The sequence below is a fragment of the Leucoraja erinacea genome, chromosome 15 (genome assembly GCF_028641065.1).
Source record: "Leucoraja erinacea ecotype New England chromosome 15, Leri_hhj_1, whole genome shotgun sequence".
Classification (NCBI taxonomy): Eukaryota; Metazoa; Chordata; class Chondrichthyes; order Rajiformes; family Rajidae; genus Leucoraja; species Leucoraja erinaceus.
This window is the reverse complement of record NC_073391.1, coordinates 24,837,116-24,862,816: the sequence shown is the minus strand read 5'-3', so window position 1 is coordinate 24,862,816 and position 25,701 is coordinate 24,837,116. Positions and strand designations below refer to the sequence as shown.

At 42.3% G+C, this 25,701-nt stretch overlaps 2 protein-coding genes across 2 annotated transcripts in view; both read left to right on the top strand.

Moving 5' to 3' along the window:
- Positions 1-15,745, top strand: part of atp6v1ba (ATPase, H+ transporting, lysosomal, V1 subunit B, member a) — a 50,610-nt gene extending 34,865 nt beyond the window's left edge. Inside the window, exons 7-14 of the mRNA XM_055646926.1 lie at positions 1,789-1,890; positions 3,747-3,844; positions 7,158-7,281; positions 9,581-9,731; positions 10,791-10,873; positions 13,076-13,180; positions 13,822-13,951; positions 14,985-15,745. Of these exons, the coding sequence (XP_055502901.1) occupies positions 1,789-1,890; positions 3,747-3,844; positions 7,158-7,281; positions 9,581-9,731; positions 10,791-10,873; positions 13,076-13,180; positions 13,822-13,951; positions 14,985-15,127 (936 nt within the window). The 3' untranslated portion in view covers positions 15,128-15,745. The remainder of the gene's footprint in view (positions 1-1,788; positions 1,891-3,746; positions 3,845-7,157; positions 7,282-9,580; positions 9,732-10,790; positions 10,874-13,075; positions 13,181-13,821; positions 13,952-14,984) is intronic.
- A 2,709-nt stretch (positions 15,746-18,454) lies between these two features.
- shtn1 (shootin 1) overlaps positions 18,455-25,701 on the top strand; it is a 53,426-nt gene continuing 46,179 nt past the window's right edge. The window contains exon 1 of the mRNA XM_055646925.1: positions 18,455-23,988. Coding sequence (XP_055502900.1) covers positions 23,934-23,988 — 55 coding nt within the window. The 5' untranslated portion in view covers positions 18,455-23,933. The remainder of the gene's footprint in view (positions 23,989-25,701) is intronic.

Below are 25,701 nucleotides of genomic sequence, written 5' to 3'. Positions count from 1 at the left end.
CTACTGAACTGTGAGTGTGGTGTTTATGTGGTGTGTGGTTTTATGTGTGGTTTTATGGTGGTTTCACCCTGATTGAAATGGTATGAAACTGCATATGAATGTGATGGCCTTGCACCCTGCATGAAATCGTATGAAACTGCATTTGAATTTGGTGGCCTTGCACCCTGCATGAAATTGTATGAAACTGCACTTGTATTTAGTGGCCTTGCACCCTGCTTGAAATGGTATGAAACTGCACTTCAATTTGGTTATCTCAGTCAGTTGGAATTGGTCATCACATTTCCTTCACCCTGCCCCTCAACACTGGTGTTCCCAAAAGTTTTGAACAGTCCCCTGCTCTACTCCCATTGATCCTGAACTGTGTGGACAAGTAGAGTGCCAATTCGAACTTTAATTTTTTTCACGATAGGATGCATCTCAGCCTGGTATGGCAGCTGCACTTGTCTCGACCACATGAATCAGCAGATTGGTAAACGCCTCTAAGTGCATCACAGGCTCGTCACTTCCTTCCATTTGGTCCATCTTCAGTGTTTTGCAAAGGGAGGGCTGATAGTATTGTATATGACTCCTGCCACCCTGTTCCATTTTCTCTCTCCTACGTTCTGGAAGAAGATAAAGAACTTGAAGTCTGAAGTTCAGACGTAAGACCAGCCATCTCTTTCACACCCTTGTCCAGGTGGCGCTGCATCGTACAGTTATTCTTAACTCTTTCTCATTTGGTTATTCCATTATCGCACTTTAGTTTTTATATAGACTATTTTAAATTGTTCTACAATCGTTACACCATTCTGCTTCTTTGCATTGATCATTGCATTGTTTGTTGTGTCTATGATCAAGTACATTGTTTACTCTTTGAGCTTCATGTGAAGAAGGAATTTCATTGCATATGACAATAAACCAAACTGAATCTTTTGCAAATTACTTCTGGTGTAAAGTGGGTGGTTGGACGATCTAGGTAGAATTGATGAACATGTGAGAGAAAATAGCTTAGAAGGAATTGTGGGGAATGGGATTAATGAGTGCTTTGAGAATCAGCACAATCCTGATGTGCCAATTGGAAATCTTAGTCGTGAGAAAATCAAAAATAACGTGGACCACAAGTGTTTGAGGGAAGATTTAAAAGAAAGTTATTTTATTTGAATAGAGCCTAAAGAAAATTATTAGAAACTAACCTGCACCTCCTCCAACCTAATCTACTGCATCTGCTGTTCAAGGTGTCAACTTCTCTACATCGGTGAGACCAAGCGCAGGCTTGGCGATCGCTTCGCCCAACATCTCTGCTCAGTTTGCAATAAATAACCCGATCTCCCGGTGGCTCAGCACTTCAACTCCCCCTCCCATTCCAAATCTGACCTTTCTGTCCTGGGCCTCTTCCATTGCCAGAGTGAGGCCCGGCGCAAATTGGAGGAACAGCACCTCATATTTTGCTTGTGTAGTTTACACTCCAGCGGTATGAACATTGACTTCTCCAATTTCAGATAGTCCTTGCTTTCTCCCTCCTTCCCCTTCCCAGCTCTCCCACAAGCCTACTGTCTCCGCCTCATCTTTTTCCCGCCAACCCCGACATCAGTCTGAAGAAGGGCCTCAACCCGAAACGTCGCCTATACCTTCTCTCCATAGATGCTGCCTCACCCGCTGAGTTTCTCCAGCATTTCTGTCTACCTTCGATTTTTCCAGCATCTGAAGATCTTTCTTAAACAACCTGCATGGTCAGCGGTGTTTATATTTCTGAATATATACGTTATCTATAATACACACATTGGTTGACACATTTGAATTGTTTTTCAGATTGCTGCCCAGATCTGCCGTCAAGCTGGCTTAGTTAAAAAATCCAAAGATGTTATGGACTACAGTTCAGTGAATTTTGCAATTGTGTTTGCAGCTATGGGTGTAAGTGAATTTGAAATAGCTGTATAAATATTGTTAACTGGTGTGCCAATTCTTTTGCTATTAATTGGAGTGAGATCAGTGGCACAATCAGCTCCAATGCTTTTGTTGCAGTTGCCACATAATTTCCTGTGCACTTTAGGTCAATAGATTGTTATGTGAGGAAAGAGATTTAGTTTTCACTAGACCAAGTGCAGACCCGTTGGTTCTGTTCCCCCAAAGTGCGGTTGTGGGTGGGGGGGGAGGTGGCACGCAGTACTAACAGCCCCCCCCCCCCCCCCGCGCACACGCTAATTACCCCCCTTGATATTATATTAATATTATTAATTCGCTCCTTTTACCCCATAACCACTCTGACGCATGGCCCCCAACTTGCAGTCACATCTAGAGAGGGGGGGCGGGGGTAGAGAAGGGGCAGAGATGGAGAGAGAGAGAGACAGAGAGAGAGGGGCAAGAGGGAGAGGGGGGTGGAGGGGAGGAGAAGAGGGAGGGTGGCTGAGAGGGGGGGGGGGGCGAGAGAGGGGAGGGGAGGAGAGAAGGGGTGAGAGGAGGAGAGAAGGGGTGAGAGTGAGGGGGAGAGAGAGGGGGGGTGGGGAGCAGGGAGGGGGAGGGAGGGTGGAGGGAAGAGGGTAGGTGGTGTGGAGGGGAGGGGGGTTTAGGGGAGGGAGGGTTGGGGGAGAGGGGGGGAGAAAGAGAGGGGAGAGAGAGAGAGAGAGAGAGAGGGGGGTGCTGAGAAGGGTGAGGGGAGGGGGGGAGATGTGGGGAGCAGGGAGGAAAGAGGGGAAAGGGAAAGGGGGGGAGAAGGGAAGGGGGGGGGGGGGAGGGAGGGAGAGGGGGGGGGGGGGAGAGAGAGAGAGAAGGGGGTGGGGTGGGGGGGGGAGAGATGTGGGGAGCAAGGAGGATGGAGAGTGGGGGAGGAAAGGGGGGGAAGGGGAAGAGGGGGGGGGGCGGGGGGGGGGGGGGGGGGGGGGGGGGGGGGGGAGGAGGAAGGGGGGGGGGGGGGGGGGAGTGGAAGGGGAGTGAAGGAGGAGGGGGAGAGTGCCTTTTTACATCAATCCAAACCCCCCCAAACAACTATTTGCAGACAGTGCCATTTTACTTCAAACCAACCATAATTTCATTTTCAAACCACATTAAGGGCACTCATAGTTGAGTAGACATGTGTTCAGTGTTATTCACAGCTCAGAGAGAGAGAGAGAGGGGGGCAGAGAGGGAGAGAGGGAGAGGGGGGTGGAGGGGAGGAGAACAGGGAGGGTGGGTGAGGGGGGGGAGAGAGGGAGGGGGGGAAAAAAAGGGGTGAGAGGAGGAGAGAAGGGGTGAGAGAGGGGGTGGGGAGCAGAGACTGAGTGAGGCACACCACTTCCTGGTTTTATAGTCCCTCCCCCTCCCTCCAGCAGGGGCAGCAGAGAGAATGGTGAATTTTTAAAAAACATTAATATCTCTCTGATTTTTCATCGATGGGAAAAATCCTCTGGTACAGAAAGGCAGTCATGGACTCTGAGCGTGGTGGCCAAAAATGACGGTCGTAGGTGGAGGCGTTCTCTCGGAAATCGCAGCACAGTGGGCCAAAAACGGTCAAGATCAGACTTTTAGTAATATAGATTGTTGTAAATCCTGGAAACCTAACTAGCACTGACTCTAATCTGAAAAGAGAGAGCAATAATACTAGTGAGCTGGTGTGGCAATTTCACCATAATCTTGGTCTGTACCTCTATCTTCCTTTGGTGCTCTCACATCCTTCATCGTTTTTCTACATATTGCCTTTAGAGGTAGTTTTGAAACTGCATGTCAGATGTTTTGGACTAATGGGGTAGCCGAATTTGTCAAATTCCATTTTGAGTACGTATTCTGTTTCACAGGTTAATATGGAAACAGCAAGATTCTTTAAGTCTGATTTTGAAGAAAATGGATCAATGGATAATGTTTGTCTGTTTTTGAATCTTGCAAACGACCCAACGTAAGTAATTTAAAAGAGCACTTTATATTCTTGGCTTGCTGCAATTATCACAGGTTATGTTGTATGAATTAGATTGGCATTGTAGTTGATGGGCAAGCACATTTTTAAGATGGTAGATGTTTCATGTTATTGAGGAAAAACAAGAGAGGCACTGGTGATCAAATTATCCCTATCTTGGCTTCATCTGTTATGCTCATCTCATCATGTTTGTTATACTGAGTTTCTCAGAAATATCCAACCTTATGGAAGAATCGTTCAATAGCCTATTAAACATGGTGAAGAAGCTGTTCCCGAGTGATGAATGTTTTTCTATCTTCCCAATGGGAGCCTGGAAAAGAAGCAATGATCGGGGTGGGATGTGTCTTTGAGGCAGCATGACATATAGATGGATTCAATGGTGGGGAGTGTTGTGTGGACTGGGCTACAATAGCACCTCTTTGCAATTTCTTGTGGTTTTGGGCAGAGCAGTTGCCAACCAAGCTATGGTGCAACCTGACAGTTATGCTTTCATTGTGCATTTATAGAAATTTATAAGAGTCATGGAGACATGTTACATTTTCGCAGTCCCATGAGGAAGTAGAGGTCTTATTGTGCCACCTTGGCTGTCACTTCAGTGTGGTTGGTCCATTACATATTCTGGCAATATTTACCATAGGTGCTAATTAGGGCATGTAGTCCATTCTGTTTCTTGGAAAGGAGAACCAAGTCAGCGATAAGGAAGGCAGAATAAGAGAGAAGGTGAGAAAAAAGATGTAAGGAGTCTGAAGAAGAGTCCCAATCCAAACCTTTGTCTCCGCCGATGTTGGCTGAACATATAACCATATAACAATTACAGCATGGAAACAGGCCATCTTGACCCTTCTAGTCCGTGCCGAACACGTATTCTCCCCTAGTCCCATATACCTGCGCTCAGACCATAACCCTCCATTCGTTTCCCGTCCATATAACTTTCCAATTTATTTTTAAATGATAAAAACGAACCTGCCTCCACCACCTTCTGCGCTCCAAAGAATAAACATAGAAACATAGAAAATAGGTGCAGGAGTAGGCCATTCGGCCCTTCGAGCCTGCACCGCCATTCAATATGATCATGGCTGATCATCCAACTCAGTATCCCATCCCTGCCTTCTTTCCATACCCCCTGATCCCTTTAGCCACAAGGGCCACATCTAACTCCCTCTTAAATATAGCCAATAAACTGGCCTCAACTACCTTTTGTGGCAGAGAATTCCACAGATTCACCACTCTCTGTGTAAAAAATGATTTTCTCATCTCGGTCCTAAAAGACTTCCCTCTTATCCTTAAACTGTGACCCCTAGTTCTGGACTTCCCCAACATCAGGAATAATCTTCCTGCATCTAGCCTGTCCAACCCCTTAAGAATTTTGTAAGTTTCTATAAGATCCCCCCTCAATCTTCTGAATTCCAGTGTGTACAAGCCGAGTCTATCCAGTCTTTCTTCATATGAAAGTCCTGCCATCCCAGGAGTCAGTCTGGTGAACCTTCTCTGTACTCCCTCTAAATCAAGAATGTCGTTCCTCAGATTACGAGACTACTGGCCTCTGTGGCAGAGAGTTCCAGAGATTCACCACTCTCTGTGTGAAAAAAGTTCTCCTCATCTCGGTTTTAAAGGATTTCCCCCTTATCCTTAAGCTGTGACCCCTTGTCCTGGACTTCCCCAACATCGGGAACAATCTTCCTGCATCTAGCCTGTCCAACCCCTTAAGAATTTTGTAAGTTTCTATAAATCCCCTCTCAATCTCCTAAATTCTAGAGAGTATAAACCAAGTCTATCCAGTCTTTCTTCATAAGACAGTCCTGACATCCCAGGAATCAGTCTGGTGAACCTTCTCTGCACTCCCTCTATGGCAAGTGACTAAAGACCTAACTTGTTCAACCTTTCTCTGTAACTCAGTTGCTGTAACCCAGGCAACATTCTAGTAAATCTCCTCTGTACTCTCTCTATTTTGTTGACATCCTTCCTATAATTAGGCGACCAAAATTGTACACCATACTCCAGAATTGGCCTCACCAATGCCTTGTACAATTTTAACATTACATCCCAACTTCTATACTCAATGCTCTGATTTATAAAGGCCAACACACCAAAAGCTTTCTTTACCACCCTATCTACATGAGATTCCACTTTCAGGGAACTGTGCACAGTTATTCCCAGATCCCTCTGTTCACCTGCATTCTTCAATTCCTTACCATTGACCATGTACGCCCTATTTTGATTTGTCCTGCCAAGATGTAGCACCTCACACTTATCAGCATTAAACTCCATCTGCCATCTTTCAGCCCACTCTTCCCTGGCATAAATCTCTCTGTAGACTTTGAAACTCTACTTCATTATCCACAACCCCACCTATCTTAGTATCACCTGCATGCTTACTAATCCAATATACCACACCATCATCCAGATCATTGATGTACATGACAAACAACAGTGGATCCAACACAGATCCCTGTGGCACCCCACTAGTCACTAGTAACCCCAAGAGTTACTTCAGCCCTCAAGATTCCAACATCTGCAATTCCTTGTTTTTCTGTCTTCAATAGATATGGTGGGTCCTGGGACATTTTGAGGAATAGGAACTTTGATGTACTAGTCCAAGGATCCTGAAGCAGGGGATGAAGTCGTTGTATGAGATACTTGCCTCCATTAGCTTAGGAAATAGAAAATAAGTGCAAGGAGATAATAGTAACATCTTATAAAACATTGTTTAGGCTACAGCTGCAGTACTGTGTACAGATCTGATTACTATGCAACAGGAAAAACTTGATTCTCTGGAGAGTGTGCCGAGCAGATTTACCAGGATATTGTCTGGGATGGAACCTTCCAGCTATCAGACCAAATAGGAAGAATTTATGTTTGTTGGTAAGGAAGACACATAAGGGAGCCTGACATAGATGTTCAAATTTATGATCAGCAAAGCTAGGGTAGATTAGCGGTGCTGAGATACAAGATCACTGATGATCATATTGAATGCCAGAGCAGGCATGATGGGCTGAATCGCCTTTTGCTATTGACACAAATTTAAAGTTTGACATCCAACTTTTCTGCTTTTTGCCAATTCCCACAATATTTTAGCATGATGTCAATTTTCAGTACAATGAAACATTTAAAGTTGATTAAAGAGAATTAACCAACATATTGGTCTGCCCTAAAGATGTCAGCCTGTATGCTTGCTCTGAACTATCTAATCTGCAGTACAATATTGTATTTTGTATGTGCAAAACGTAAACTGAAATGTTTACATTCAGAGGCAACTACAAATCTTAGTACTGATGGTTAGCTGTCTTTTCAACAGCATTGAACGCATTATTACTCCTCGCCTTGCACTGACTGCTGCTGAATATCTTGCCTACCAATGTGAAAAGCACGTGTTGGTTATTTTAACAGACATGAGTTCTTATGCTGAGGCTCTGAGAGAGGTATGTGTTTCTTTTAATGTTTATCCTGAATTAAACAAGAATTTTCAAATGTTGGTTGTGACTGGAAGCATTTATCGGTTGATCCTATAGACACTTTTTTTGCTGAGGGACTGAAGCTGCTGCAAAATGCACATGTACTATAACAGTAACCTAGGAGTAGTGTGAATAATGAAATGCAGAAAATCCTGATCATGCTTTTGTTATTCTAGAATTGAACTAGATTTCTCTCTCATTGACTAGCCAATCAACACCAAGAAAATAGAAGGTACGCAAAATTGCTGGAGAAACTCAGCGGGTGCAGCAGCATCTATAGAGCGAAGGAAATAGGCGACGTTTCGGGCCAAAACCCTTCTTCAGACTGATGGGGGGGGGGGGGGAAGGAAGGAAAAAGGGAGGAGGAGGAGCCCGAGGGCAGGGGGATGGGAGGAGACAGCTCGAGGGTTAAGGAAGGGGAGGAGACAGCAAGGGCTAGCAAAATTGGGAGAATTCAACGTTCATGCCATCAGGACGCAAGCTGCCCAGGCGGAATATGAGGTGCCTTTCCTCCAATTTCCGGTGTTGCTCACTCTGGCAATGGAGGAGACCCAGGACAGAGAGGTCCGATTGAGAATGGGAGGGGGAGTTGAAGTGCTGAGCCACCGGGAGTTCAGGTAGGTTATTGCGGACTGAGCGGAGGTGTTCGGCGAAACAATTGCCCAACCTCCGCTTAGTCTCCCCGATGTAAATCAGCTGACATCTAGAGCAGCGGATGCAGTAGATGAGGTTGGAGGAGATACAGGTGAACCTTTGTCGTACCTGGAACGACTGCTTGGGACCTTGAATGGAGTCGAGGGGGGAGGTGAAGGGACAGGTGTTGCATTTCTTGCGGTTGCAACGGAAAGTGTCCAGGGTGGGGGTGGTATGGGAGGGAAGGGAAGAGTTGACAAGGGCCTTGCAGCATTTACCTTGGTGTTGCATAGAAGCTTCTTCAAAGCAGGCATACCTTGAGATTTTGCACCGGAAGTCAAAAAGACTTCTTCAAAGTAGATCTGAAGAAGGGTCCCAAAGCGTCACCTCTCCATGTTCTCCTGGGATGCTGCTCGATCCGCTGAGTTACAGCAGCACTTTGTCTTTATTTTACGTCAAAGCATCTGTGTTGGCTTATAGTTTAGTTTAGAGATACAGTGCAGAAACTGGCCCTTCGGCCCACCAGATCCGCGCCAATCGGCGATCCCCATACACTACCATTATACACACTACGGACAATTTGCAATCTTTACCAAAGCCAATTAACCTACAAACATGTACGTCTTTGGAGTGTGGGTGTAATCCGGAGCACCCGGGGAAAACCCGCGTAGGCACTGGGAGAACGTACAAACTGTGCAGAGAGCACCAGTAGTCAGGCTCAAACCTGGGTCTCTGGCACTACAAGGCAGCAGCTCTACCGCTGCGCCACTGTGATGCTCACGGTGTGTGCTAATTTATTTAAAGGGCCTTGATCCCAAGAAATTCTCATTCATATGTGTGAATATAACCAGTTAGCTCCAGCTGATATTTGTACACTAACTTTTGAATATTTTCTGTAGTGGTAGGATAGATATGGCAACACAAAGAACATAAGTTCCCCTCTCCCATTTTAGTAATGGCTCTAATTAAGGTCTAATGGGGAACCAGATTGCCGGTATATTGATTTACTACTGAAACAGAGCATATGTCTTCCAGCTTCTGAGTGCTCAGAGTATTGACTATTTCAAGATTTTTGGAACAACATCACTTTAACATTTTGGCGAGGAGATCTATACATGCAGAGTAGAAATGAATGTCATTCCCCAGAAAAGAACTAGGAAATTGGAATGGTATTGTCCATTGTCAAGAATTGTATTGGCTTTGGGAAGAATTACAGGATTGCTTAGGAATAACATCAGAGACCCCTTAATTTTCCCAAAGATAGCAGCATAGGCAGAAGGCTTAAACGGATGCCCTGCATTGAGCTTCGGAGGGATCCTGGGACAGAATTTTGAGGTTGAGTGCAACTTCTGTAATCCTGATCTTCCTTATTCTGCAAAATTAGCGCGTTGGCTTGAACACCAATTTCACACCAATTTCCTCGGTCTTGATTTAGTACAAAAAATATGCGTGTATAATGAATTATTACTTTCGGTTGCATAGAATCTCTGCAATGTACGTGAGCCCTATTATACAGTGTTTACCAATTTTCCTTTTGTACTTAGCAATAAACATTGCATCAAACTAAAACATGAAGTACTTTGAATATTTGCAGTTAAAATGTATGCAAGTTGTTTATCTTTTCTACTTTAAGGTTTCAGCAGCTCGAGAAGAAGTACCTGGGCGTCGAGGTTTTCCTGGTTATATGTACACAGATCTGGCTACTATCTATGAACGAGCTGGACGTGTTGCAGGCAGAAATGGGTCCATCACACAGATTCCTATACTCACCATGCCAAATGATGGTGAGTAAAGGGACTGAATTTTTAGTTGATCTATAAATGTTTTATTTATACAGTGTCATGTATTGAAATAACATGTGTAAGTAAGAACTGCAGATGTTGGTTTAAACCGAAGATACACACAAAGCTGGAGTAACTCAGCAGGACAGGCAGCATCTCTGGAGAGAAGGAATGGGTGACATTTCAGCTTGACACCTTTTAGACTCAATAACATGATGCATTCGGAGGAAAAATAACTAAGTTAGACAATTTTAAACAATGTGCTGGACAAAGACCTGGTGTTTTTACCTATTTACTCTTCTCCTTGTACCATTTTCTTGTCTCCTCCAACTTTCACTTTCTCCTTCTCCATTTGCATCTGCCTCTAGAGCTCTTCCCTCTTTTTAAAGGAGGTAAGACTGCTGCAAAAAGCATAAACCACAGAATTTGAGAAATTAACCAACATATTTCTTGCAAACTTGCTTCCCTCTTCTGTAATTGTGGGTTTAATTTTGGGAAGCATCAGTTTGTAAAGCTATGAAGCCCTTGGCAAAACTGCAGAATAGATTTTTTTCAGAATTAAATTAAGGATGGGAGATGTAATTTAGGAGTCTAGGGGATGGTTACTTTGTTTTTTTTGTTGTTGCAGGGAAGATTAAAGTGAGATTATTAGAAGTGTTGAAAATTAAGTGCGAATACAAATGTTTACATCGTGGGTGGTGTGTTGATGTAATCAGTAATTAATTATAGGGCATAAATTTTATTTTGAAAATAATTAGAGGATATCATTATGAATTGCAGTATAATGACTGTTAGGGCCATGGAAGCAGATTTAATAGAAACTTTAAAGATATTCTTGTATATGCTTAAAAAAAAATGTGCCACAGGGCAAGAACAAGGTAGAGGGATACACCTTTAAACTTGTGGCTTGTGCCACATTGACTGATTCTCTTGTAGAAGTGGTGGAAAATCCTGCTACAATCTTTTTACTATCTGAAGAATGTATTTCAGATAAAATGTGTCTGAAGTGCTGGTTTACTGCGGAAAATTAAATGATTCTATGCCTGTTTCTATTCATTGTAGATATTACTCATCCTATTCCTGATTTAACTGGATACATCACAGAAGGACAAATCTATGTTGACCGTCAGTTACACAATAGACAGGTATTCAATCAGTGGGTATATTTAAAAAAAAATATTGCGTATATTTATGAAATTTGACATAGTGGTTAGTTAGATTATGGCCCTATTAATTTAAAACCCTCGGATAGTGAAAGCACTAAGTTTGATATGTGGAGGAGGCAGAATTGAAAAGCAGATAACTCGCGTTAAACTTGTATTGAACTTTGGTGAGACTGAACTTGAGAATACTGTAAATCTTTATTGCTTGTCAGTTTACAAAAGGAAGTTCAAAAATACCAGAATTATGCTAAATATTGAAGGCTTTGTCTTTCAGAAGATTAAGCAAGTTGGCGCTCTGTTCTATTGGAGAAAGAAGACAGGAACCTGATTGGAAATCTTTGCAATCAGAGTTTTAGTTTAGTTATATTACAGCATATGTCAAGTCAAGTCAAGTTTATTTGTCACATACACATACGAGATGTGCAGTGAAATGAAAGTGGCAATGCTCGCGGACTTTTGTGCAAAAGACAAACAAACAAACTATAAACACAATCATAACACACATATTCTTTTACATAATAAATAATGGAAGGAAAAACGTTCAGTAGAGTTAGTCCCTGGTGAGATAGGCGTTTATAGTCCGAATGGCCTCTGGGAAGAAACTCCTTCAAACCTCTCCATTCTCACCGCATGACAACGGAGGCGTTTGCCTGATCGTAGCGGCTGGAACAGTCCGTTGCAGGGGTGGAAGGAGTCTCTCATGATATTGTTGGCTCTGGAGTTGCACCTCCTGATGTATAGTTCCTGCAGGGGGGCAAGTGAAGTTCCCATAGTGCGTTCGGCCGAACGCATTACTCTCTGCAGAGCCTTCTTGTCCTTGGCAGAGCAATTCCCAAACCAGATGGTAATGTTCCCGGACAAGATGCTTTCCACCGCCGCTGCGTAGAGCACTGGAGGATCCTCGGAGACACTCTGAATTTCCTCAATTGCCTGAGGTGGTAAAGGCGCTGCCTTGCCTTACTCACGAGTGCTGAGGCGTGTGATGCCCGTGTCATATCCTCGGAGATGTGGACTCCCAGATATTTAAAACAGTTCACCCTATCCACAGGATCCCCATTTATCCTCAATGGAGTGTACGTCCTCGGATGATGTGCCCTCCTAAAGTCCATGATCAGCTCCTTCGTTTTTTTGATGTTCAAGAGGAGGCTGTTATCCTGGCACCAAAGTGCTAGACCAGCCACCTCCTCCCGGCAGGCCTTCTCGTCGTTGTCTGAGATGAGGCCCACCACCACAGTGTCATCAGCAAACTTAATTATTGAGTTGGAGCTGAACCTAGCCACACAGTCATGTGTGTACAGGGGGTACAATAGGGGGCTGAGGGCTTCAGCCCATTGAGTGCATGCAGAACATTTATCGGCCACTCATATTATTTCTATGTTATCCCACTTTGCCATCCACTCCCAAGGGCAATTCTTAAATATAGAGACCAATTAACCTACAAACCAGCTTGACCTTTTGGGATGTGGGATGAAACTGGAGCACCCGGAGGCAACCCACATAGTCACAGAGAGAACGTACAAACTTCACACAGACTATACCCGAGATTAGGATTGAACCCAGGTCTCTGACGCTGAGGCAGCTGCTCTCCCAACTGTGCCACTGCTGTGTGAAAGAATTTTAGAAGATGGATTTAAAATTGATTCCACATGCAAACAAGAGCAGAACTTTAAGTCTTAAATGTAATATCATCACTGACAAATACAGTAGGGAGTGTTGGAAATGTGTTTACTGAGAGAATGGTTAGAATATAGAAATGACTATTTGCTTCCCTGGGAATAAGGCAGTCAGAAAATCTCAGTTTGGCCACTCACTCACCTGAGGAGTGTTGATGCTCACAGAACTTCAATCAGGACAATGCTCCAACCCTAAGTGAAATAAACACTTGGACCAGTAGCTACAGTAAGCAATTTTCAATTCAACTGCCGTGTCGTGACATGGTTGGGAGGGATGGGGAAGGGGGGAAATGAATGGTAACATATAAACAATTGTGACTGAGTGCACTTTACTCTTGCATTTTATGCAGTAATAGGATATGTACAGTGACTCACAATTTGTTTGATGCAAATTATCTGTCCCTCTAATGTCAACTTAAAAATTACTGCCCATGGGGGATAAATGCATCTAGGTATTCACTACGAAAGCCAGAAGAAAATTGTCTTACAACTTCAAATTGCTCTTTTACAGATCTACCCTCCTATTAATGTATTACCATCACTATCTCGATTAATGAAGTCTGCCATAGGGGAAGATATGACACGGAAAGATCATCCTGATGTGTCGAATCAACTGGTAAGATATGCAAATTCAATATTTAAAATTCAATGGTTTCAGAAATTAGATGTTATCTAAAATGGAACAGATACTATTTATTTTTTTAAGCCTGGATGAACAAATGCACTTAATTCTGAATTTAAAAGCTGAGTAGCATGTAATGCAGTTAAGCTAATCTTGTTTAGTTGAGAAGGGGCATGAGGTTTAGTCTATGAAATAGATTTACTTTCCACAAATCATTGTTAGATTACCATAATAACTATTGGAAAGAGAATTGGAAAGTAAAATCTCTACACAAGGCTTCTTGTAAGCATATGAAGCCAGGTTTAGCCAGTCCAATCCTATATCCATCACATAGGTGCTTCAAATGATGTACCAATCTTTGTAAAAAAGAATAGATTGTAGAAGGGGAGTAGTTTGATTAATCATTTTTATTCATTATTTCTCTTTTATTAATATTAACACAAGCATGAAGTTGACCTTGTTTAAAATTAGGTTCCTTACACTCATGAAGTATACAAAGGTATTGAAGATTAAATAAAACAAAATAATATTAGCATGATTAAAACTAGTCTAGTTATCTAGATTTTAAAACTTTTTTCTTAATCTATTTTTAAAGTATTTCTGAATAAGCTGTGAAAATATATATTTCTTTTTAGTATGCTTGCTATGCCATTGGCAAAGATGTCCAGGCAATGAAGGCTGTGGTTGGTGAGGAAGCTCTCACCCCCGATGACCTGTTATATTTGGAATTTCTGCAGAAATTTGAAAAGAACTTCATTGCACAAGGTATGTGCAGATGGTCGTGTGTACAATGAGAAAGTTTCAAAATCTTTAATCCAAAAGTAATTTCCATGTGTTATTTAGAATCGTGATTGTTTGAAAGATACAGCAGGGTAACAGGCCCCTCCACCTACCAAGGCCGTGCTGACCCTCGATCACCCATTCACATTAGATATCCCACTTTTGCATCCACTCCCTACACGAGTGACAATTTACAAAGGCAGATTAACTTACAAACCCACATGTCAATGGGATGTAGGATGTTGCAGAGGAAACCCAGGTCACAGCAAGAACATGCTAACTCCATACTGACAGCACCCGAGGCTAGGTTTGAACCTGTGTTTCTGGCACTGGGCCAACAGCTGTGCCAATTTTTTTGGTTTGTTCAGGATCTGGGTGCCTGCTGGATTTGTTCCTTATCCATAGTTAATCAGAAATAGGTGGTGGTGAGCCCCTGTCTGTAACAATTGCAGTCCTTCTCATGGAGGTACTTCTACAAAGCCACTGGGTAGGGATTTAGTTCCAGGACGGACCGATTATCAAGGAAAAACTGGGTAAATATTTCCAAGTCAGGTGCATTACTTGGAAGCAAATCTGTGTGGCGTGATGAATCCATGCAACCACTGCATTTGACCTGTTTGTTGGTAGAGGTCATGGATTTGGAAGGTGTCAGAATAATCCAGGTGAGTAACTCCAGTGCATTTAGTAGATAGCACACATTGCAATAACTGTGCACCAGTGGTATAGAGATGGATGCTTAGTGTGGTTGATGAGGTTCTGAAAAAAGTGGGCTGCTTAGTCCTAGAAGGTACTCCGCTTAATGTTTGTATTGCACAATAACATGCAATGGGGAGAATTCCATCAAACTCCTACTTGTGAGACAGAATGGGTGGAAAGATTTTAATATGTTAATAAAAATATTTGCAAACACATCTTATTACTATTGGGTATTAAATTTAAGTTTATAATGTTTCTGTGATTACAAAGAAAATATGCAAATTAGAATTTGGATAAGGGTAATTTTCTTTGTTTTGCTTAGGTGCTTATGAAAACAGGACCGTATTTGAAACACTGGATATTGGGTGGCAATTACTCCGGATTTTCCCTAAGGAAATGTTGAAACGTATTCCTCAAAGTATTCTGGCAGAATTTTACCCAAGAGATTCTACCAAGCATCAGTAAATCTCTAAATACAAGAGTAAAACCTTTTTATTTTACTTTTAAAAGAAACATTAAGTATTGGAACATTATACACTTTACACACTCCAATTGATTACATATATCTGTGTTTGTATTGTAAAAAATTAAAAGTTGTAATGATCAAACTATCACTTTGGAGTACGCAAATTGAAGCTACTTTTTAAAAAATGTTTACCTGTTTAGCATGCTGATGTTCTTAGAAATGTATTTACACCTATTGGTGATCAAACAACCATTGAGAAAGGTAAATTATCTCACAAAAGTAAAAATTAGATATTCAAAGGGAATTGCAGAGCCAATCAAGCCCTGAAATGGAGGGGGACTATGTATAAACAGCACTGTAATTTCTACACAGTGAAACCAAAATGTATAAAAATGGCCTTTATTAAAATCTGACAATGTGCACTTTAACCACAAGTGATTTTTTTTTCTATTACAAATCTCAAATTGTGGAGTACGAAGGCAAATAAATAACTGATGGATCTTTGTCCCAAACATTATGGAGGGCACAGTAAATAATCATTAACTAGACCTTTACAGTTATGAGGTGTGGCCAAAATGACAATTATTAGTACAAAAATAAACAGGTTGTTTAAAGTGTATTTGCCTACGTAGTCATTTATTTCAAAACTGGAATGTATTCTGTGACATTTAAAGTCTTGCTTAAAAAATGTTTCTTATCAAGACATAAAGTAATGGAACAAAAAGATCCATCTAAAAAGATTTATCTAAATGGTGCACTTTTTTTATGTACTGATCTTGAGAAATCGCTCTGTCTTTAAATATAGTTATTATAGTGGTGAAAATATTATTGAAAATCATTTGAATCTCTGATTGCTGACTTTCTAGCTGGGCAAAAATAAGATATAGGAATACATTCCAATTGATTACAATAAAAAGAAACTGAGAACTGTATAAGGGGCTTTGATTAACAATCTTTCTGTGCAAAGATTACAAGGGCGGAATGTTGATCTGTGTAAATAAGAAAATAATATTGGAGCAAATTTACATTCCTTCGACTTAATGCTTTTGTTTTTCAAGCTGTCTCTTACCCATTAAACCTGGGTCAAAAATAATGTACATCCATGTAAAATAATGTTAAAATTAGATTTTGGTGGATATTTGTGCAATTAAAATATACATGGTTACAAGCAGGAAAAAATATATTTAATGTCTAAATCATGTCAAGAGAGTACATTTTCTATAATGATATTATTGCAATTGATACAGTATAAACCAAAGGATATAATTATTGGATATGGTTTATTGTTTTAGTGCCGTGATCTTTTGGTGTACCAATGTGAATTTAGTGCCTTTCCATTGTTAATCAGTTATTAAATACTATGCACTTCAAAGCATAAAGACGTAATGTGCCTCCAAGATATTTTACTTCATCGCTAAGATTTAGCAGATTATTTTTCTCGTGTGTCTAAATGTAAGAGAGACTTTAAACTTTAGGATATTTTATTTTGGTTTAAAAAATGAATTGTGTTCTCTCCTTCATAAACTGTTACAGAAGCAACATTTCCTTTTGCTTGCTACCAATTTCCATTTTATTCTTGCATGGTTTATCTGCGGTATTTAGTGAACCTTTCTGTCTGACTCAGGATAACTTCTGGTTAAAACGCATTAAGAATCCACAGACTTCCCCAATGTATTGTCCCAGTCTGTTCCTTTAAAGCCACCATTCCTCTGTCATACCTTATCTGAGACTTTCCACAATATTCTACTGACCTGTTTCCATTGGTGATTTCCACCCAACAACCCTGTACTGTTTCCCACTTCCCCTCCCTCTTCTATTTCATTTTGCTTGTTGGCCAGAGAAAGGATGGGTTTGCCTGGCAAACAGTTGCCCAGCAAGACTCCTCTTGCTGGACCTTGCTTTCTACCATATCAGGCATTATTTTCAATAGAACATCCTTTAGTTTAGAGATGCAGCGTGGAAACAGGCCCTTCTGGACCATGCCAACCAGTTATCACCCTGACATTAGTTTTATCCTACACACTGGAGACAATTTACAGAAGCCAATCAAACTACAAACCTGCACGGCTTTGAATTGTGGGAGGAAACTGAAGCACCCAGAGAAAACCCACCCGGTCACGGAGAATGTGCAAACTCTGCACACAGCACTTGAGGTCGGGATTGGACACGGGTCTCTTGTACTGTGCTGCAATTTCTGTCACCTCCAGTAAGATTCTACCACCAGACACATCTCAGCATTTGGAAGATACTGTTTCCTCACAACATATGTGGGTGGGTGCCTGGCACGGAGATCGTTCCACTGAAACGGGCTCGGTTATCGTTTTACAGAAACTTCTCTACATCGGCGAGACCAAGCGCAGGCTCGGCGATCATTGCACTGAACACCTCTGCTCAGCCCGTCTTAACCTGCCTGATCTCCCGGTGGCTCAGCACTTCAACTCTCATTCTCAATCTGACCTTTCTGTCCTGGGCCTCCTCCATTGTCAGAGTGAGGCCCAACGTAAATTGGAGGAACAACACCTCATATTTTGCTTGGGTAGTTTACACCCCAGTAGTATGAACGTTGACTTCTCGCACCTCAGATAGCCTTTGCCTTCTCTCTCTATCCCCTTCCCAGTTCTCCCATTAGCCTTACTGTCTCTGCCTACATTCAATCTTTGTCCCGCCCCCTCCCCTGACATCAGTCTGAAGAAGTGTCTTGACCCGAAACATCGCCCATTCCTTCTCTCCTGAGATGCTGCCTGTCCTGCTGAGTTACTCCAGCATTTTTTTGTTTCCCTTTGGTTTCTCACAACATCCTGGTCAATACTTACATCGCCACCAATTTCTCAAACACTTTCTTCTGCAACTGAAGTTGAAACAATGATAACTATTTTACTAACATCTACTACAAAACCACTGACTGATGGGGAGCGAGAGCAGAGTTACGGGGTATAGAAGAGGCCCTGGTGAGAGCCTCATCCATAGTAGAAGAGGGGAACCCCGTTCCCTGAAGAATGAGGACATCTCCGATGCCCTATTGTGGAACAGCTCATCCTGGGTGCAGATGTGGCGTAGACGGAAGAAATGGGTGTAGGGGATGGAGTCCTTACAGGAAGCAGGGTGGGAAGAAGTGTAGTCCAGATAGCCATGGGAGTCAGTGGGTTTATAGTGGATGTCGGTCAGTAGTCTATCATGTGCGATGGAGATAGTAAGGTCAAGAAATGGTAGGGAAATGTCGGAAATGGTCCAGGTGTATTTGAGCGCCGAATGGAAGTTAGTGATGAAGTGGATGAAGTCAGTGAGTTGTGTGTGGGTGCACCAATGCAGTTGTCGATCGATGTAGCGGAGGTAGAGTTTGCAGATGGGGTCCTGGTACGTCTCGAACAAAGATTGTTCGACGTACCCTACAAAGAGGCAGGCATAGCAAGGGGCCATGCGCGTGCCCATAGCTACGCCTTGTATTTGGAGGAAATGGGAGGAGTCAAACGTAAAGTTATTAAGGGTAAGGACCAGCTCCGCTAGGCGGAGGAGATTATTAGTAGACTGGTTCTGCGGTTGAGGGGACCGACCAACTGCTCCATCCTTAACTCCCTGGTCAATTTATCCCTTCCCACCCAAACCACCCCACTCCTGGCAACCGCAGGAAATGCTACACTTGTCGCTTTACCTTCTCACTTGACTCCATTCACGGACCAAATAGTCTTTCCAGGTGAGGCAGAGGTTCACCTGCACCTCCTCCAACCTCATCTATTGCATCCGCTGCTCTCGATGTCAGCTGCTCTACATCGGTTAAACTAAGCGTAGGCTTAGCGATCACTTTGCCCAATACCTCCGCTCGGTTTGCATTAACCTACCTGATCTCCCGGTGGCTCAGCACTTCAATTCCCCCTCCCATTCCGAATCTGACCTTTCTGTCCTGGGTCTCCATGGCCAGAGTGAGGACCACTGTAAATTGGAGGATCAGCACCTTATATTTTGCTTGGGAGGTTTGCACCCCAGCGGTATGAACATTGACTTCTCTAATCTCAGCTAGTCCCTGCTTTCTCCTCCCCTTCCCAGTTCTCCCACAGCCTACTGTCTCCGCCTCTTCCTTTCTTTTTCCCGCCCCTCCCCACATCAGTCTGAAGAAGGGTCTCAACCCGAAACGATGCCTATTCCTTCACTCCATAGATGCTGCCTCACCCACTGAGTTTCTCAGCATTTTTGTCTACCTTTAACTATTTTACCTGGTCCCTTCACGCCATCCAGCAACCCAAACAGTCCTATCAGGTGAACCAGCAATTTACTCGTTCCAATCTAGTGCAATACATTTGGTGTTCACAATTCCTCTACATTGGAGAAACCAAATGGAGAAACAGATTGAGTAACTGCTTAGTGCAGCAACCTGAGCTTTTTGCTGCTTGTCACTGTTCAAGTAACTAGTTTTTTTTTGTGTATATTTAGAATCAAACAGTTCTGATGTCAGGTTATCCGTCTGTAACATGAGCTCAGTTTTCCCTCTGTGGTCATTGCCTGATCTGATAACCATTTCCAGCTTTCTCCCTGTTGGTTTTGTGTTTCAGGAATAGCTCTGATCTCTATGTCACATTTTTACCATGTCCCCTTTGTTGGCCATACAGGTCTGTAAACAGAATCACATTGATCTCATTCATTCTATCAGTGATATTCCCTTCCTCCTATCTATCACTCCTCCATTCACTCTGCATAAAACTATCACCTGACTTTCAAAGTTTTAATGAAGGATCTTTGACTTAAAAGGTTAACTCTTTTTTTCCATGTATTTTCCCTGACTTACAGACAGACAGACTGTTTCCAACATCTATTTTCTAACACCTGTATTTTTGTAATGTTCACCAACTTGTCTCTTTGGTAGGTTTGAGCACGTAAGTTCCACTGTACTTGTAGTTTACTTCTATAAGAAGATGAGCTAATTCTGGGCCTTACAAATTGATGCTGAATGCAAATAGAAGTTGTCTTGATAAATGTTTATGAATTAGTCGGAGATTTGTGGCCACCACTGAGGGACCACAGGAAACTTATAGACTAGAGAAACTAGGATTGTTCTTATATAGAGATATTTTTCAGTGGGGATTTTAATAACTTTTCAAAACTACTGTGTTTTAATATTTTAATATGGAGAAACATTTTATACTGGCAGGACAGTGAGAAACTCAAAAACATTGACATGAGACTTGCATAAGAACCTGAGAGATGAGCAACTGTCTTGCTCTCCATGTTATGATCTGCAATGCTTCCTGAAGGGGATGGTGGTAGATTTATTGCAAGTTTAAAAAATAAACCTTGCAAAACATTGTTGAGAAGTTGTTGTGTGATTTGATTTAAATAGCTATTGCAGAGTGGGAAAATTTGACATATTTTCCAGTGCTGTGTTACTGAAACATTCCGTAAAGTTGTCTATCAAGTGTGCAATTTGTGAATTCTTGCATTTCATTTGCGACTGCATTTCAAAAATTTGAATGATTGTTTGGAAGGTCTACAGTTGTGCAACAAGACATGAAATGGCTGCAGGTATTACATTTCAGCTGGAAACGCAAGAGACTGGAGGTGCTCAGAAATGAAGAAAGAAAGCTGCTCAAAGAACTCCAGTCAGGCAGCATCTGAGGGAAAACAATGGTCAACGTTTTGGGTAAAGACTGCTCAGCCTGAGCAGTTTTGCATAAACACAGTTGTGCTTTATTTTGTATTTTGAAACTGGATTTGATTAATTTATTCATAATTTCTACAGTGCTCTTCGGGCATGTGGATCAAAATGAAAGGTAATCCAAGTAATCGCGCTAACACGCTTTTACTCAGCAAAGGTTATCAATTCTCCAATCAATTTTCCATCTGCTCTACCAAAGTCTAGGCATGTTAGCCTTCATAACAACATGTTAGCCTTCATAACAAAATTATTTGATGTTGCCTAGAAACCATGCCCTTTGGAGGAATTAGCTGTAGCTGAAGCTCTAAGATAAATGGAAATGTATTGGACATTTATTACATGGTGAAATGAACACAATGCCACCTTCCTGCTACTGAAATTGCCTTGGGAAGCTTTAGTTGAATTTTAGACAATAGACAATGGGTGCAGGAGTAGGCCATTTGGCCCTTCAAGCCAGCACAGCCATTCACTGTGATCATGGCTGATCATCCACAATCAGTACACTGTTCCTACCTTCTCCTCATATCCCTTGACTCCGTTATCTTTAAGAGCTCTATCTAACTCTCTTGAAAGCATCCAGAGAATTGGCCTCCACTGCCTTCTGAGGCAGAGAACTCCACAGATTCACAACTCTGAGAGAAAAAGTTTTTCCTCATCTCCGTTCTAAATGGCCTACCCATTGTTCTTAAACTTGCCCCTGGTTCTGGACTCCCCCAACATCGGGAACTAGTTTCCTGCCTCTAGCGTGTCCAATCCCTTAATAATCTTCAATAAGATATCCTCTCATCCTTCTAAATTCCAGTATATACAAGCCCAGTCGCTCCATTCTTTCAACATATGACTGTCCCGCCATCCTGGTAATTAACCTCATGAACCAACACTGCACTCAATAGCAAGAATGCCCTTCCTCAAATTTGGACTTAAGCTTTCTTCACTACCTGCTGTACCTGCAAGCTTACTTTCTGTGACTGATGAACAAGGACACCCAGACCTCGTGGTACTTCCCCTTTTCCTAATTTGACACCATTCAGATTTTAATCTGCTTTCCTGTTCTTGCCACCAAAGTGGTAACCTCCCATTTATCCACATTAAACTGCATCTGCCATGCATCTGCCCACTCACCCAACCTGTCCAAGTCACCCTGGATCTTCATATCATCCTCCTCACAGTTCACACTGTCACCCAGCTTTGTGTCACCTGCAAATTTGCTTATGTTACTTTTGATCCCTTCATCTAAATCATTAATGTATAATATAATTAACTGTGATCCCAGCACCAAGTCTTGCACTACCCCACCAGTCACTGCCTTCCATTCTGAAAGGGAACCGTTAATCCCTACTCTTTGTTTCTTGTCTCCCAACCAAATTTCTATCCATGGTAGTGCACTACCGCTAATACCATGTGCACTCATTTTGCCCACTAATCTATCAAAGGCTTTCTGAAAGTCCAGGTGCACTACATCCACTGGCTCTCCCTTGTCCATTTTCCTAGTTACATCCTCAAAAAATTCCAGAAGATTCCATTAGCTTAATACTAGCATGCCACTAAAATTGAAGGCCAGGACCAAAATTATGCATGTGACTTATCTGCCTAGTTAGATTATCAACTTTGTTCAGCTAGGCAGTATAAATTGGGTGTAAGCAAAGCTGATATTGATCTGGAAGTGTTAAGTACAGCAATATTTTCTTCAAAGTTGAATATGTATACTTGCTTTCTTTGGCTGCATGAAGGTGCTGTATATCAGCTGCCACTTGTTAAATTTTCCTTTGATTTGTAAGTATTCAAAATGGCTCAGAGCAGCATTGGACATAAATTTCCAAATCTCCAGGAATGGAAAATTCAAGAAAACAAAAGCGGAAAGTCTGTCCTAGAACTTCAAGTAGGGAAGTCCTGGCTGTATTTTGTCTGTACATTTCATCTTCAGTCCTTATGACCGCAATGATTTCTGCCTATTTCTCAATTACATGCTCACAAGAATGCCATCGGAATACCTAGCAATGGTTTCCCTATGTGCAGAAACAATATCCATCTCTAATCTACTACCTTCCCATGTCTCTCTGTATCTACTACTTGTTCAGTGCTGAAATGCTGCAACTAAATATTGACTTTACCCCTCTCGCTGGTTTCTACCTGACAGTGAACTATATCACTTGCAAACTTGGTTTCAAATGGTCCCTGCCAATGTTTTTATTACATTGCCTGACTCTGCCACCATTACTGCTAGTTTGTTGAAATTACATTAATTCCATTCTTACCCTGGAGCTGACAATTTCAACACCATTTTTTCTATTTTACCCTGTGTAAACCCAAGGTCGCCCAGACTATGCTTATATCCAAACTCACACCAAGTTCCTTAAAATATTATCTTTTTGTTCAAGCTTTTGAGGTAGCCCAAAACTTCCTTGTGTAGCTTGTCAAGACTTCCTGCACTGTGTCGAAGCACATTTTGTTGCATTAAAAGTACCGTATACGATATTCTCAAATTTAAAGGGTAACATTGACACCAACATGTGAAAGACCCAAGATGGATTTTGATTGAAAGATACATATCTTTCTTTATATATCTTTCTTTAACTTCTTTCGGCCCCTAGGTCAGCGAAAATTATTGATCACCCGTTTACATTAGTTCTATGTTATCCCTTTTTAGCATCCAATCCCCACACCCGAAGCAATTTACAGAGGCCAATTACAAACTTGTACATCTATGGTTATGTGGAAGAAAAACGGAGCACCCAGAGGAAACCTGTGCGGCTATTTACCTGTGTTTGCACGTGACAAATCAAAAGCACAATCTCATTAAACGAGTTTGTTACTACCAGTTTCATAGCAACATAATATCGATCAAAATCAAAATTGTTTCATAACGTGATAGCCGCACACGACCAAAACATGTTTGGTTAATGCCCTATAATAGCTTAATAGCTTTCGGATACGTAACACATTAATATCGTTGATCAACATAAACACCATAAATAACGTATTTGTGTCAACCTTGTTCCTCTTCCTAGAACAATCATCCTATCCCCACTCCTTCCGGCTTCGTGTTCAGGTTAGGTTCACTTACACTGAGCCAGAACTGTCAGTCACACCCGGTGCCACACGCTGTAACCTGCCGCCTTCCTGCTGACAGGTGGATTCCAGAGCTTAAACGGTTCGTGGAAATGGCCACTTCAGAAGAGGAACAGATCGCCACCCTCAACGACTTGTCCAAACAAGGTGCGTGCTTGTGTTGAAGAGATTGTCTTTCACCTCTATGCCCTCGGAACCTGCAAGGGGCTCCTTCCCCTGACGTGCCTGTTCCCATGTTGTGTGAGTCTGGGTCTCACCTGGACCTTAAAGCTGTTTCTAAAGTTTGGGAACTTGGTGAAAACTTGGCTAGAATGCAAATGGGTGACGAATGTTGGCTTTGGTAACATTTAAAACAAGTCGCCAAATTCCACTGTTCAAGAAGTGGCAGATCATAGAGTTACGTGGAGGTTGTAAGGACAACGATATTTAACAAAATGCGAGGCAGAGGCAACGCACCTCTGAAAGAATCATGCCGTTTATATGTTTCAACGCCTTAGTGATAAATGTTGGGCATTTTAGGATTTTTAAAGTCGATAGACTTTAGAATGCGCTCTATCACAAAACGTGGCTTCGTTGATCATGCTTAACAGCTATTGCGCTCTCCCTAAATTCAGACAACTTTATGAGAGTGTCAAAGTCCATGCTGGGTAATTTCAGTAGTTTTTAGTTGCAGGTATTACAGGTATTAACAGAGATTTTCTAAAATATGTGTTGTCTAGATTAAATCTCTAAAGTGGTTCAAGAATCATTGATTATAATAATATATATAATAATATAAAAAATAATACAAATTCCTCCTGAGGCTGTTAGTTTAAACATTTGGAATTCTACAATCAGCAGTCTGTTCACTGGTGGTGTTAAATTTTATTTGTGTGGTTTATTGGCACACGACCCACCTGTTTATTGTATGTAATATTGTAGATCTTTTGGGGGTTGATGCTGGCACATGTAACTGGGTCCTGAACTTTCTATCACAAAGGCAGCAGACAGTCAGGGTGGGCAGTAGGACATCAAAAACCATAGCCGTGAGCACTGGCTCGCCCCAAGGCTGTGTCCTAAGTCCCCTGCTGTTTAGTCTGCTTACACACGACTGTACTGCTAGACTCAATAACAACTTCATCAACAAGTTCGCTGATGACACAACAGTGGTGGGTCTCATCAGTGACAATGATGAGTCGGCGTACAGGATGGAGGTGGAGCTGCTCACAGGATGGTGCAAATCCCACAACCTCATTCTCAACGTGGGAAAAACTAAGGAGATGGTGGTTGACGTCAGGAGGGCGGGGAAACAACACCATACACCTCTGCACATCAATGGAGCTGATGTGGAAAGGGTCAGCAGCGTGAAGTTCCTAGGACTCCACCTGTCAGATGACCTGATGTCCACAACCAACACCACAGCTCTGGTCAAGAGAGCCCAGCAGCGACTACACCCTCTCCGAAGACTACGTAAAGCAGGTCTCCCCACTACACATCTACGAACTTTTTATAGGGGGACAATCGAGAGCACATTAACCAACGGCATCACTTCCTGGTTCGGGAGCTGCAAGGCGTACGAACGGCACCAACTTGACAGGATTGTGAAGACCGCCAGCAGGATTATTGGTGCTCCACTCCCTTTCTTGCTGGACATATACAGGAAGAGATGTATCAACAGAGCCATCTCCATCATCAAAGACCCCTACCACCCATCGCATCACATATTCTCCATCCTGCCATCTGGGAAGAGGTACAGGAGCATTAGCTGCAAAACCAGCAGGATGCTCCTCAGCTTCTTCCCGCAGGCTATAAGACTGATAAACGGACTTAGCCCCCTGCCAAAGTATCGCGCACCAACCATCAACCTGGACACACTGCAGC